At 48.7% G+C, this 15,572-nt stretch overlaps 1 protein-coding gene and 1 pseudogene across 1 annotated transcript; both read right to left on the minus strand.

Annotated features, from left to right (window-relative positions):
* Positions 1-324: 324 nt before the first annotated feature.
* On the minus strand, positions 325-11,856 carry LOC143986772 (uncharacterized). The gene is made up of 2 exons (XM_077485178.1): positions 10,983-11,856; positions 325-371 (listed from the first exon to the last, which is right to left on the minus strand). Exons 1-2 carry the CDS (start codon positions 11,854-11,856, stop codon positions 325-327), a joined length of 921 nt encoding a protein of 306 aa, XP_077341304.1.
* A 290-nt stretch (positions 11,857-12,146) lies between these two features.
* On the minus strand, positions 12,147-12,298 carry LOC143990662 (U2 spliceosomal RNA; annotated as a pseudogene).
* Between the last annotated feature and the right edge of the window lie 3,274 nt (positions 12,299-15,572).

Genomic DNA, 15,572 nt, shown 5'->3' on the forward strand with positions numbered 1-15,572 from the left:
GACACCACTTTTGGGGAAGGACCTAGCATACTTGAGGAGGCAGATGACAGACCTGCTCCGCTATAAGGCAAAAGCGGCAATACAGGCAGGGAGGAGAGTAATGTATGAACTAGGAGACTAGTGTGGCAGAGTGCTGGCAGGGAAGCTTAAGGAGAAGGGGAGGACAATTTATGTACCCAATATAAAGGGAAGAAGTGGACAGTTAATTACAATAACTAAAGCTATAGTGCAGAGATTTAAAGAATATTATGCTGCCCTTTATAATTTGACATCTCCTTCTTTTCCCACGGCTAAAATGGAGGAATATCTATCCTCGGCAGGTCTTCATAGACTGCCCTCGCCGGTCCGTAATAGCTTAGAAGCCCCAATAACTGTTGAAGAATTAAGTGTAGCAATAAAATCAGTCAAAAAAGGAAAGGCACCAGGTCCAGATGGATATACAATACAATATTATTTGATTATTCCGAAGGAAGGGAAGGATCCGTCGGAGTGCGGCAGTTACCGGCCGATTTCATTGTTGAACGTGGATTTAAAACTGTTCACTAAAATATTGGCTTCTCAGCTACAACCGCAACTACATCAGCTGGTGCATCTGGACCAAGTAGGGTTTACCCCCTAGCGTGAAGCAAGGGATAATGTTATTAAAGTACTGCATCTGGTACACTTTGCCAATCGAACAAGAACCCCGAGTGTCTTTTTAAGTACGGACGCAGAAAAGGCATTCGATCGGGTCAACTGGAGATTTATGTTCGCAGTATTAAGACACATGGGGGTGGGAGAGGGTATGTTACGGTGGATTACTGGGATAGATGCTTCTCCACAAGCCCTGGTGAAGGTAAATGGAGTTCTCTTAGAACCATTCAAAATTCTGAATGGAACACGCCAGGGCTGCCCTCTCTCACCCCTATTGTTTGTCCTCTCATTGGAACCAGTCCTGAACAAAATCCGACAAAACCCGGACATTCAGGGACTCCAAATAGGGGAGTACAACTATAAAATATCAGCATATGCGGACGACCTTTTGTTCTCCTTGTCTAGACCACACATCTCTCTTCCAAATCTTATGGAAGAAATTGAAAGATATGGAGAGATATCAAATTTAAAAATAAATTATACAAAATCAGAGGCAAAATCAGGGGGTAGCCCTGCCTTTAAGGATACAACAGACTATACAACCTAACTATGGCTTTAAATGGGTGAACGCAGCACTTAAGTATTTGGGTACATATATCCCAGTTAGGTTGGAAAATACTTTTACAGTAAATTTCCCTCCACTACTTAAGGAAATTCGGGCACTATTAGACAAATGGAAATAGGGACTGCACACGTGGTTTGCCAGATGTAATATTATAAAAATCAACATACTGCCAAAATTGCTATACCTATTCCAGGCCGTACCTATAGATATCCCAACAACTTTTTTTCACCAGATAGATACTCTTTTTACCAAATTTATATGGGCGAATAAACGACCAAGGATTAGTAGAAACATCATGAGAATCCCTAAACAATAGGGCGGCCTGGCAGTAGCAGACATGCTTAAATACTATCAGGCAATACATATTGGCAGAATGATAGACTGGTGTAGACACACAGAATTCAAATTATGGACAGAAGTAGAACAAGAATGCAGTCCAGTACCCCTACGAAGGGCAATTTGGTGTTATACAACACTATCATAATCTCTTAAAAGACACCCACTTATAGGCCCAACGCTGTGGATAGGGGCTAAGATTAGTCAAAACCATCAATTCGCCACAATAAACTCACCATTATTCCCCATTCTGGGTAACCCTGTTTTTTTTACTGGGAATAGAACCAGGGGCATTTCAGGGACTTAAAGAAAGGGGCTGTACTCAAGCATCACATTTTTTACACTCAGAGACATGGCCATCGACGCAATGAGGAGGGCGCTATGAAATAAATTTCTGGCAGGCATTACAGCTGCGCCATTTTTTTAAATCATTAGGAGCGGCGACAAACTACCAAAGACAACTGACAAAGTTTGAAACATACTTTGAGGAGAAAGAACCCCTTTCATGGACAATCTCTAAGATATATGAAATGTTGAGTGCCCCCCCAGAAGATTTCAAGATGCCTGGAATTGAGAAATGGGAGAGGGACTTAGGAAAGACTTTTACACCCACACAACGGCAGAAGATTATATATCTGGCATTGAACTCATTGATCTGCTCGCGGACTCAGGAATCGAATTATAAGATATTGACGCAGTGGTATTATACCCCGTCAAAAGTATGTACCGTATATACTCGAGTATAAGCCGAGATTTTCAGCCTCTTTTTTGAGGCTGAAAGTGCCCCCCTCGGCTTATACTCGAGTCATCGCTGTCTGTCTGCCCGATCAGCGTGTCGAGCAGACAGACAGCGGCCATTCTAGGATTCAAAGGCCGCGCCTCCGTCGGTGATAGGCGGAACACTGAATTTCCCAGCAGTCTGTGTTCCGCCTATCACGGACATCCTCTCATCCTCGTCCGTAGTATGATGATGAGCGGACGTCCGTGATAGGCGGACCACTGACTGCTGGGAAATTGAGTGTTCCACCTATCACGGACATCCGATAGGCGGAACACTCAATTTCCCAGCAGTCAGTGGGAAATTGAGTGTTCCGCCTATCACCGACGGAGGCGCGGCTTTTGAATCCTAGAATGGCCGCCGACGAAGAGCTGAAGGACGGAGGCTCGGCTCGGGACGGGCCGGGACGGGCCGGGACGGGCCGGGCCGGGACGGGACGGGCCGGGACGGGACGGACCGGACGCAGGCTGGACGGACACAGGCTGGACGGACACAGGCTGGACGGACACAGGCTGGACGGACACAGGCAGGCTGGACACAGGTAGGCTGCACGGACACACACACACACACACACACACACACACACACACGGATGCATGGACACACACACACACACACACACACACACAGGGATGGATGGACACACACACACACGGATGCATGGACACACACACACACACACACACACACACACACACACACGGATGCATGGACACACACACACACACACACACGGATGCATGGACACACACAGGGATGGATGGACACACACACAGGGATGGATGGACCCACAGGGATGGACGGACACACAGGGATGGACAGGCATGTCTCACCCTCGGCTTATACACGAGTCAATAATTTTTTCCAGTTTTTTGGGGGTAAATTGGGGGCCTCGGCTTATATTCGGGTCGGCCTATACTCGAGTATATACGGTAAGTTCTTTCCAGAGGCTTCTGACCGCTGCTGCCGGTGTAATAAGGAACAGGGGACCCTGTTGCATATATTTTGGCTATGCCCCAAGATAAGACAATACTGGCTAGAAGTACAAAGGATCTCCCAAAAACTTACAACATTTCAGATCCCAGATGACCCGGCCTTTTTCTTGCTCCATTGCACAGAAATACCTTTACAAACATATAAGAAATCGGTAATATGTCATCTAGTCAATACAGCTAAGGCAGGAATCGCACTCAGATGGAAATATCCTAGGCCACCTTCAATTGCAATGTGGCTCAATAGAGTGAGAAATGTTGGAGCCATAGAGGACTTAGTTCTCTCAGCCCAAGATAGAAAGGATCAATACGATGAAACATGGAGATCATGGAACTCAAGAATTCTTTTTTCCTTTTTGTTTGTCTTGTAGAGACTGGGAATCGGGTTAAGGGGTATAAAAAGAGAAAAGGAGAGGAAGGTCTAAGATAGATGGGGACTGCTAGCAGGAGAAGATAAGAATTATAAGAGATAGAGATGGAAAGAGATAGACAGAGTGGATAAGAACTAAATATACATAAACTGAAAGATATAAGTGAAGACAGAATAACTAGGTTTAATCTATAAATGTGAAGAGGAAAATGGAACATGTTCTATAGGATATAAGATACATTGATGTAAGATATGATGTCTCTGCCGTTTCATTGCCCCCCCACATGTACTATGTGGTATAAATAAAGAATATAAAAAAAAAACAGGGTACATTCCACTCTGTACTGCGACGCAGCACATAAATACACTACACAACAATACAGTTCCATGCATACAAATAAATTACATTCATCCTGCGGTATGATGCCTGATGTGTTGTGCAGAGTAATGGTACCCTGAAACATCACATCATGCATGACGCCCGCATTACCCTGAAAGCATTACAAAAAAATGTCATAAAAATCAGGTCATACTGTCATAGTCAAATGGCATTTCAATGAGCAACAGGTGTGATTGGGGGGGAGTGGAGAAGGTGGGGTAGGGAGGGGAAAAAAGAGTTCACAGGCCCAAAGCTTTATTGAACTGCCAAAGGATACATAGTGGGGGGAGGGGGAATCTTCAGACCTCCTCTTCCTCCTTGAAGTCCATCAAGTGATAGTCTCTGAGCAGACTGTAAACCAGTCTGCGACAGTCCTTGATATACATCCTCTCCCTCTGGTGGATGAGGCGCTTTCTAGCACACCAAACAGCATCCTTAAAGCAGCACAGTACCCGCCAGGCACTATCAATGTCCTCCTGTGAATGAGTTCCACAAAAGAGTCCGTTCAACACACCAAAATGTGTGATAGCAGTCTGTGGAACAAAGTCTTTGAGATCAGGTTCCAAAGCCCTCAACAGGCCCTGTGCAAAGGGACACTCCCAGAAAACATGCAAAGCAGTTTCCTCCTGGATGATGCAAAAGGGGCAGTGTCTGTATCTGCACAGGTTTCTGGCATGCATGAATGTCCTGAGTGGCAACCCCCCTTGGATTGCCATCCATGCCAGATCTTTGTGCCTGTTGGTGAGTCTCTTTGAAGAAACATTTCTCCAGACCCCTTTACAAGTGGCTGAAGGGAGGCCTGGAACAGTCTCAACAATGTCCGATGCTCTAATCAACTTGTGGATAGTTTTTGGCTTCCACAAGTTGGGCTTCACTCCATGTAGCCCCAGCTCCTTAATAAACTTGAAAGTGTCCAAGTAGTACCAAGGAGTGTCCCAGTTGTAGGGGATGGAGCTGTCCCATTCGTCCCATCCAAGGGACCTCCAAAGAGGCAGGAGGAAAAACCGGGACATGGCGTTACCACCAGAGTCTACAGTTCCGTCCACCAAAGTTCTGCGGATGCAGTTACAGGCAAAGAACACCCTCAGTAGAGTGGCAATGTCAGGCACGCCCTTACCGCCCTTGAGGGGTTCCTTGAACATAACCACTCGCTTTACTCTGTCCATTTTGGAGCTCCAGATGAAGTGAAACACTGCCCTGGTGATGACCTTGCAGGTGTTAACCCGGGAGGGCCAGGCCTGGGCGAGGTACTGCAACACAGGGAGGATCTCGCTGCGGAGTACCAGTGTTTTACCTTCAACGGTAAGTTCTCGGAGGCTCCAAAGTCCAAACTTTTGTCATATTTTAGTCAGTCTTTCTTCCCAGGACTTCAGGGCTGCGCCCTCAGCTCCAAACCAGACCCCGAGAATTTTGATGAAGTCTGCTTTGATGCTGAAGGGCATGGGTGCAGAAGAAGGCAGGAGCCACTTTCCGAAGAGCATGACTTTCAACTTCCCACAGTTGACCTTTGCCCCTGAAGCTTGGCTGAAGTCCTCACAGGTCTGGGTGAGTGTGTCGATGGAGCGCCGGTCGGTACAGAACACCGTCACATCATTCATGTAGAGTGAGCACTTGACCTCCCGTCTGTCCGGTCCTGGTGCGGTGATCCCTCTGATCTCTGGGTTCCGTCTGATGCTTCGGTCGAAGAGCTCTATACAACAGATAAAAAGCAGAGGTGAGAGAGGGCAGCCTTGTCTGACCCCAGACAACACTGGAAAGGGGTCAGTTTTCCAACCGTTCACCAAAACCACACTACAGATGTCATTATACATTACATTTACATACGAACAAAACATTTCCCCAAGACCAAACCTGCACAGAGCACTGCACATAAACTCATGGGAGACACGGTCAAAGGCCTTCTCCTGGTCAAGACTGACCTGGGCCGCGTGCACACGGAGGCCATGAATGTACTGGACCGTGTCCCGGACAAGCGCAAGGCTGTCCACAATCCTGCGACCAGGAATGCCACAAGTCTGATCCGGGTGGATGATCTGTCCGATGACAGACTTCAGCCTGTTGGCCAAAACTTTGCGGGCTGGGGAGGGTCATCCTCTGGCACAGAGGTGGTGGATGGGGGTGTGCTAGAGGCAGGGGAAAGGGTCTGGACAGGGGCCTGGGCAGGGGCTGGGGTAGGGGTGGTGGGAGTGGACTTACCAGTGGCCTTCCGAGGTTCCTTTGCTTTTTCTGGCTGCTTCTTCCCGGTGCTAGCGGATGGCTTTCCCTAGATCAGGGCTCCAGCGTAGGACCGGGTCCTCTGGGGGCAGTGTTTAAACACATGCTTGGCCGCTCCGCAGAAGTTGCAGGCTTTGGACCTTGGACAATCCTTGGTCTCATAGCCTGTGACCCTACAGAACCTGCAAGCAAGCTCTGTGCAATCCTTACCCATATTTCCGGTGTGGCTACATCTGTTACATGTGTAAGGTATCCCGGGGTAGAATAGGATTCCTGCAGAGTTGCCCAGGGAGAGGCATGGCTGCAGGTGCTGGATGTCCCCCGAAGGGTCCTTTTTTTTGATTGAAAATGTATACTTTATTTTGCAAGAAAATATACAAAAAACAAAATACTTTTAACAGGGTACATTCCACACTGTACTGCGACGCAGCGCATAAAATACACTACATAACAATACAGTTCCAAGCATACAAATAAATTACATTTGTCCTGCGGTATGATGCCTGATGTGTTGTGCAGAGTAATAATACCCCGAAACATCACATCATGCATGACGCCGCATTACCCTGAAAGCATTACCAAAAACCATTACCAAATACATGTCAAGTCATACAGTCTTAGTCAAAGTCAAAATCAAAATGACATTTCAATGAGCAACAGGTGTGATGGGGGGGGTTGGAGAAGGTGGGGAGGGGAGGGGAAAAAGAGTTCACAGGCCCGAAGCTTTATTGAACTGCCAAAAAGGGTACATGGTGGTGGGGGGGTGGGGGGAAGGGGAAGTCTTCAGACCTCCTCTTCCTCCTTGTTGTCCATCAGGTGATAGTCTCTGAGCAGACTGTGAGTCAGTCTGCGGCAGTCCTGGATGGACATCCTCTCTCTCTGGTGGATGAGGCGCTTTCTGGCACACCAAACAGCGTCCTTAAAGCAACACAGCACCCGCCAGGCACTATCAATGTCCTCTTGTGAATGAGTCCCACAAAAGAGTCCGTTTAACACACCAAAGTGTGTTATAGCAGTCTGTGGAACAAAGTCTTTGAGATCAGGTTCGAGAGCCCTCAACAGGCCCTGTGCAAAGGGACACTCCCAGAAAACATGCAGAGCAGTTTCCTCCTGGATGATGCAAAAGGGGCAGTGTCTGTATCTGCACAGGTTTCTGGCATGCATGAATGTCCTGAGTGGCAACCCCCCTTGGATTGCTATCCATGCCAGATCTTTGTGCCTGTTGGTGAGTCTCTTTGAAGAAACATTCCTCCAGACCACTTTACAAGTGGCTGAAGGGAGGCCTGGAACAGTCTCAACAATGTCCGATGCTCTGATCAACTTGTGGATAGTTTTTGGCTTCCACAAGTCGGGCTTCACTCCATGTAGGCCCAGCTCCTTAATAAACTTGAAAGTGTCCAAGTAATACCAAGGAGTGTCCCAGTTGTAGGGGATGGAGCTGTCCCATTTGTCCCATCCAAGGGACCTCCAGAGAGGCAGGAGGAAAAAACAGGACATGGAGTTACCACCAGAGTCTACAGTTCTGTCCACCAAAGTTCTGCGGATGCAGTTACAGGCAAAGAAGACCCTCAGTAGGGTGGCGATGTCGGGCACGCCCTTACCGCCCTTGAGGGGTTCCTTGAACATAACCACCCGCTTTACTCTGTCCATTTTGGAGCTCCAGATGAAGTGAAACACTGCCCTGGTGATGGCCTTGCAGGTGTTAACCCGGGGGGGCCAGGCCTGGGCGAGGTACTGCAACACAGGGAGAATCTCGCTGCGGAGTACCAGTGTTTTACCTTTGATGGTGAGTTCTCGGAGGCTCCAAAGTCCAAACTTCTGTCGCATCTTTGTCAGTCTTTCTTCCCAGGACTTCAGGGCTGTGCCCTCTGCTCCAAACCAGACCCCAAGGATTTTGATGAAGTCTGCTTTGACGCTGAAGGGCATGGGTGCAGAAGAAGGCAGGAACCACTTTCCGAAGAGCATGACTTCCGACTTCCCGCAGTTGACCTTTGCCCCTGAAGCTTGGCCGAAGTCCTCACACGTCTGGGCGAGTGTGTCGATGGAGCTCCGATCGGCACAGAACACCGTCATATCGTCCATGTAGAGCGAGCACTTGACCTCCCGTCTGTCCGGTCCTGGTGCGGTGATCCCTCTGATCTCTGGGTTCCGTCTGATGCTTCGGGCGAAGAGCTCTATACAACAGACAAAAAGCAGAGGTGAGAGAGGGCAGCCTTGTCTGACCCCAGACAATACTGGAAAGGGGTCAGTTTTCCAACCGTTCACCAACACCACACTACAAATATCATTATACATAACATTTACATACGAACAAAACATCTCCCCAAGACCAAACCTGCGCAGAGTGCTGCACATAAACTCATGGGAGACACGGTCAAAGGCCTTCTCCTGGTCAAGACTGACCAGGGCCGCGTGCACACGGCGGCCATGAATGTACTGGACCGTGTCCCGGACAAGCGCAAGGCTGTCCGCAATCCTGCGACCAGGAATGCCACAAGTCTGATCCAGGTGGATGATCTGTCCGATGACAGATTTCAGCCTGTTGGCCAGAACCTTGGCGAGGATTTTGTAGTCCACGTTCAGAAGAGAGATCGGACGCCAGTTTTTCAGGTCCGATCTCTCCCCCTTGCGCTTATACAAAATCGTGATCATCCCCTCCCTTAGGGTCGGAGGCATTCTGCCCTCCACCACCATCTCCTCGTACAGCTCGAGCAGGTCCGGGCCTACGAGATCCCACAGCGTTACATAAAGTTCAACTGGGAGACCATCGCAGCCCGGGGTCCTGCCTTGCCTAAAGGATTAACGGCAGAGTGCAGCTCCTCCAACACCAAGGGGGCGTTGACGTCCGACGAACCTGCAGGATCAATTGGGTTAGAGATACCTGACAGGAACCTGTCGGCTGCCTGTGTATCTGTTGTTTTCGGGGAGTAGAGGTTGGTGTAGTAGTCGCTGACCACTTGCATCACAGCATCCTTTCCCTTCTGGAGTGTTCCGGTCTCGTCACGCAGCTCAGACAAGGGTGTGTGTCCTGAGTGGAGTTTCCTGAAAAAGAAAGAGTTACACTTCTCACCTTTCTCAAGGTTCTCCACCTTGGCACGGAAGACAATGTGCCTGGATTCTTCCTCAAAGTGCCCTTTCAGGCTCTTCTTGGTGTCCTCCAGGTCCTGCCTAACGTCCCAGCCACAGTGATGAAGGTCCTGCAGGGACTGCAACTGACGTTGCAGTCTCCTGAGTTCCTTCTTCCTGGCACACACTTGCTGTCGTCCCCTTGCCTGAAAGAAGCTGCGCAGCTTGACCTTCACAAACTCCCACCAGTCACTTACCCTTCCGAAGAATCGCTTTTCCTCCGCCCAGGTGGCATAGGCCTCCCGGAGTTCCCCCATCAGTTCCTCATTTTCCAGCAGGGTACTATTCAGCTTCCAGGAGCCTGGTCCGCGGGCAAAGCCCTCGCCCAGGTCACCCCGAAAGTGAAAAGCCCTGTGGTCAGAGAAAAAGCAGGGGATCATGGAGAAATCGCGATGCTTGACTGCTCTTGAAGTGAGCACGAAGTCGATCCTGGAACGCACTGATCCATCGGGATGGCACCATGAGTAGTTCACGGTACCTCTCCCTATGGATCCCACGGCGTCCTGCAGGGAAGCCTCCGAGATCATCTCCTTGAGCAGCCTGGATGTAGCATCAAGTTTTGCGTACATGCTGGAGCTGCGCCCATCCTCCTCTATCGGACAGTTAAAATCACCGCCGATTACTACTGCCCTGGTGGTGACGAGTTGGGTCCGCAGGGTCTGGAAAAGTTCCAGCCGCTCATTCTTATCTGGGGGGGCGTACACGTTGATGAGCCTAATTGGCTCTGCCACCCACGAGCTGTCTATGACCAGAAGACGGCCACAGACTGGCTCATGGATGGAGTCAACCGCGAAGCGCCCACCCCTGACAAGAATGGCTACACCTGCAGACTTACAATCGCCACCCCCGGACCAGTAGGAGGGACCGAGGGTCCACTGGGAGGTCAGATGGGTGTACCTCCTCAGAGGAGGGAGTGCGCACTCCTGGAGCATGTAGACATCACTCTGCTGAGTGGCTAGGAATGTCAGTGCCGCTTGCCTTCTAGATGTATCCTTGATGCTCCTCACATTAATGGAAAAGATTGAGATCTCTGCCATAATGAAAAAGGGGTATGAGGTCTAGTCGGCAAGGGACCGAACTTACCTCCCCGGTGGGGGGTCTTCCGCTGCCTCTTCTGCTTGTCCTGTGTTCTCGGACAGGCCGAGCTCCTCCAGGACAGCATCCATCATTGTCTTGGTGATGACGACGTGGAGGTCGGAGGGGAGGTCAGGCTCAGGGACGACCTTGACCTCCACCTCCCCCCCACGTCCTCATCTTCCTCCCCCGCTGACTCGAGGTCCTCCACTATTGGCTCTGGTCCCTCGCTTTCGCGATGGTTGCCAGTGGGCCTTTTAGTGGAGGAAGCGGGTTCCTCTGCTGTTGGACTCCTAGGCTTCCGTTTCCGGCTTCCTGAAAGTCCACTGGTGGGGGTGGAGGGGAGGGTGGGGAAGTCCTCCAGGGAGGACAGGTCCGGGGTGGGTGAGGGGAGGGTGGGGGGGTCTCCTCCAGCACAGAGGAGGTGGGTGGGGGTGTGCTGGAGGCAGGGGCTGGGGCAGGGGTCTGGGCTGGGGCCTGGACAGGGGTGGGGGTAGGGGTGGGGGTGGACTTACCAGTCTTCGTCCGTGGTTCTTTTTCCGGCTGCTTCTTCCCGGTGCTGGAGGATGGTTTGCCCTGGATCAGGACGCCAGCATAGGACCGGGACCGCTGGGGGCAGTGTTTAAACACGTGCTCAGCCGCTCCGCAGAGGTTGCAGGCTTTGGACCTCGGACAATCCTTGGTCTCGTGGCCTGCAACCCTACAGAACCTGCAAGCAGGTTCTTTGCAGTCCTTCCCCATGTGTCCGGTGTTGCTACACCTGTTGCAGGTGAAGGGTATACCGGGGTAGAAAAGGATGCCTGCGGAGTTGCCCAGGGAGAAGCACGGCTGCAGGTGCAGGATGTCCCCCGAAGGGTCCTTCCTGAACTTGCAGAGTACTGACCACTTACCTATCCAGAAGCCGTTGGCATCGAGGATTCGGACGGGGTCCTTCACCACGGTGCAGAACCTCTGGAGGTAAGTGGCTATATCCTTACCTGAGGTATGGGGGTTCCTCATGGCCACCGTCACCCACTTCTCGTCCCGTGTTATGGGGCAGTTCGCAGCGAACTTACGAAAGGGGGATTCAGGACCACTCGCCTTGACCATATCCCAGTATCTTCTGCAGGCCTGGAAAGACACAAAAGTTATTAAAAATATACCTCTTGTGAAGGCCTGCACCGAAAGCGTTTCCGCTTTGCTGAACCCCTGCTCCAGGATCATCTTCTTGCCGAAGATCTCCGGGGTCATGTCGGGGACCCTTCCGTCCACCTCCTTCAGTTGCAGCACGACCGTCTGCTTCATCCAGGACTCCAAGGTAGGGAGCCCGTCTGCAGGGGGGGGAAGGCTTGGCTGGTCCCGGCTGGTTGGTGCTGGCCGGGGTAGAGGTGGAGGTTGAAGCAGCAACATCCCCGGGGACCTTGGTGGAGGTGGCTGGAGCGGGGTTTTTCTTGCTGGTCTTTCTCTCGTTCTTCCCCATCGTCTTGGAGAGAGAGAAGTCGCTTCAGGTGTTCTTTCGGCGGCTTCCTTCTGGATTCCTCGACGTCTTCGCTCTGAAGCCTTTATAAAGGCTCTTGCATCTACTGCCCGAAGGTAGTAATGCGGAGGGGGGGAGGAGGGAAGACCGCAATCTCGTTCCTTGTGGGGGCTAAGCCTCTGGCCCAATAGCAGCAAGTAGGTGAAGCTGAATTTAATCAACGATCCTACAAGGCCGAGCAGAGGGTACCCCACAAGGACCTAATGGCTTGGATAGATACAAGTGGTTCTCAACGTCCTAGCTGTGAAGCAGAGACACCCCTAAGGGCTATAGTCGATACTACACTTGATCTTAGCCAAAAGGCCGAGAAGCGATACATTACATTATTATTATTATTATACACGATTTGTGTAGCGCCAACAGTTTACGCAGCGCTTTACAATGTATAGGGGGGACAACACAATTACATGTAGCGGGGATATAATGGTGTATTAATGCAATAAATGTGAAATACAATCTAAATCTATGGACAATGTATTCACTAGTATTGGATGCCATCTAGTGACTAAAAACTGGAACTGGACCTTAGCTATTTTTCTTTTCTATGGTGTTGGGTCCTTCCTAAACTTGCAGAGCACAGACCACTTACCTATCCAGAAGCCGTTGGCATCGAAGGATTCGGACAGGGTCCTTCACCATGGTGCAGAACCTCTGGAGGTAGGTGGCTATGTCCTTACCTGGGGTATGGGGGTTCCTCAGTGCAGCACTCATCATCATCATGAGTCCTTTTTGTCCTGCTCAGACTCGAACATTTATTAGCCTCTATGACCTAAAAGCACCAACGTGGCCCTTGCTGAAACAGACCATCCAGATACCATCACGTCAGAGGATTTGCATAGCCCTCCCCATTAGGAGCAGCACAGCTTTTTTTACACCTGCCTCTAGGGCCCGGCCTTTTGGCTAGGACCAGAGGAATTTTTGATTCCTGGCCGGAGGGCCGGCCATTGTATTGCACAATGGCCACTTTTCACTCTCCTCTTCACTATCCCTTCCTCACTTTTTATTTATTTTATTTGTGTGTGTCTTGTCACAGTTTGTCACTGCACGTTTGATGAGTAGGGTGTCGGTCCTCGGACCAATCCTGAAAGTCTCTGGGAGAGCGGACATAGGCCTTATGGCTTGGTCCAATCTCCATGAGGGGGGGCCTACCTTCGGGGAAGCCCCCACAGTACCAAGTACCTAGGAGGTTCTGTTTCGGCAGTCCTCCCGGGGAAAGGAGGGCTTCCGGTTTTGTCCGGGGCCCACTTGTTGAGTCTGGTACCTCAGTCCCCGTCTGGAGCCTAACGCCCCGGGGGATCAGGGTATGGTCCTTCTTTTGGAGGACATCAGGCACCCGTCTGAACTTTTTAGTGTTTCACTCTTTATGTGTGTGCATTTTTTTTATGCACCGGGTGGAAGTTTTTAGGGTGTGTTTGCACGCCATGGGCTAAGAAAAAAAATAAATAAAAAAATAAAAAAACAGTGCCTCCTCTGGCAATTGGTAAGAACACATTTTCTTTTATTTTCCCATCAGGACAAGGATAGTCAGTCTGTCTTCTGGACGGACTGCTCAGCATGGCTGATCGCTTCCAAATGCCATATACCAATGCCGTCATACATGAGTTAATTAGATATATAGACATTTCCCCATGGGGCTTCCCCATAGAGTGACTGAAGACATGACCTTCCGAGGCTTTATCCTCTGTAAAATGTTGAGAATATAATCTATTCTCACAGACATGTGTTATGTCAACAGTGTCTTAGTAGGCATTTTGTTCAAAAGTTCAATAGCCAGGTTGTCTTAAAACAAAGTGTCAGTTTATTCAGTCACACTTGGCATCAACTTGAAAATACATACCAAGTTAAAAACTTCATACAGCTTGATATAATAAAACAAAAAAAGGTATAAAGCTTAAAAAGTAAGTACAAGAGAAGATTCAGCTTTGTGTATCTCTATTGTCAGAGAGGTGTCTGCAATAGCAGCTGTTTGTAAGGTAGGCTGCATATAGGCCTAATGTAAGCAAAATGTCTTCTTCAGTGTGAAATGTAAATGTCTCCTTTGTGTGTGTGTAAAAGAAGTGAAGTCCTTTTGTGTGTGAGTGAAGGACAAATGTAATGTATCTAGCCTAGTATCACATTGTTCTTTATACTATTTCAAAACTACCAGTCAGCAAAGTCCAGCCATAACCAAATATAGCTTGGACTAAAGATTAAATGATCATATTCGTGATTATTCTAAATATTCACTTTGCTAATAGCTGACAAGTCGTTTAAACTTCTTTGATTGATGGCAACATACAACAGTTTCCTATAGAAAACTCAAGGTGTATGACCTTTCTAAATGGCCCAATTCTTGTAATGGATATATTCTATAAGTTACGGATTCTGTTGACTATGACAAATACGCTATGTGTATTCTTATCTGGGCAAACCACTGACCTACTGGCCTTCAGAGTCTATTCACACAGGGGCAACTTTGGATCTGACTTGAAGTAGTCCCAAGTTGCTTCAAGTTACGCAACATGATAAAAATCAATGTAAGTGAATGAGAGCCGTCTTAATGTACACTACTTAAGTCGCTCCGACTTCAGAAAAGGTTCCTGTACTACTTAAATCCGACTTATAGACAACTTGTACGTATTCATTTCAATGGAAGTTGCCTCCAAGTCTGATCCCAACTTTCCAGGAAGTAAAAATAGTTTTCTAGGCAAACCCCTCCCTCCCACAGAGCTGATTATAATGTGATTGGCCACTGGCAAAGTCCCTTGTCTTGGAGGCAACTTGTAAGTTTCCTCAAGTCATGCTGTGATTCATACTCAAGTTGTGTCCAAGTTGCCTCCCAAAGTCTCGCTAGAAGTCTTGTTGCCCCTGTGTGAATAGACTCTCAGTCATAAACTCTGGACATGGAAAACAACTGGTACAAAAAGGACATTCACGCAACCTAGCTATTTCAAGATTCGTCTTATGCTGAGCTGAGTTAGCTTTTTCAAATTCAAAGCTAAAAGGGAACTCAGACGGCATAAATACAGATCTTGGTTAAAACACCAAATTAATATAATTATTCTACACCCTCCCCAAGGACCATCTGGGCACTTCTCTAGATGAGTTTTAAGGCAAGTTGGCTGGTTAAACTAGGTAGTTATTCATGGCTGAGATGCAATATTATAAATGTCACTCTACAACCCAATTTCCCTTGCAGCTGTAAATAAACCATAAAATAATAAATAGAAACCTGCACATAAACAGTGTCAATATCAAAATGCCACTTATTGTGAACTTATCTTCTTGCTTTGTGGTTCTGTGTTTGTGAAAAACCTGTGAACAAAAAAAGTGAAATGTGAAATCAAAAATGCACAGGAAAATGTACACAAAGGTAGGAGTAATGGACCCTGAATACCTAAACCTTCCCTGGGGTGCAAGGATCTTAACAGAGCAAACATCTCTATTATTTTTTTTTATTATTCTCTAGTCCAAAACCAGGTGGACTTTGCTCCTTAGGGAATTGTTAAAATACTTGGTGAGGGCTCTCCCAGAGAGAGAAATCTCCAAAGTGGAGAGGAAAAAGACCAAAAGGCCACTGATCCTCTCTCTGACATCAAATCAGGCACCA

Source organism: Lithobates pipiens, unplaced genomic scaffold, assembly GCF_037356315.1.
Source record: "Lithobates pipiens isolate NorthernLeopardFrog02 unplaced genomic scaffold, aLitPip1_a1.2 Scaffold_18, whole genome shotgun sequence".
NCBI classification, from domain to species: domain Eukaryota; kingdom Metazoa; phylum Chordata; class Amphibia; order Anura; family Ranidae; genus Lithobates; species Lithobates pipiens.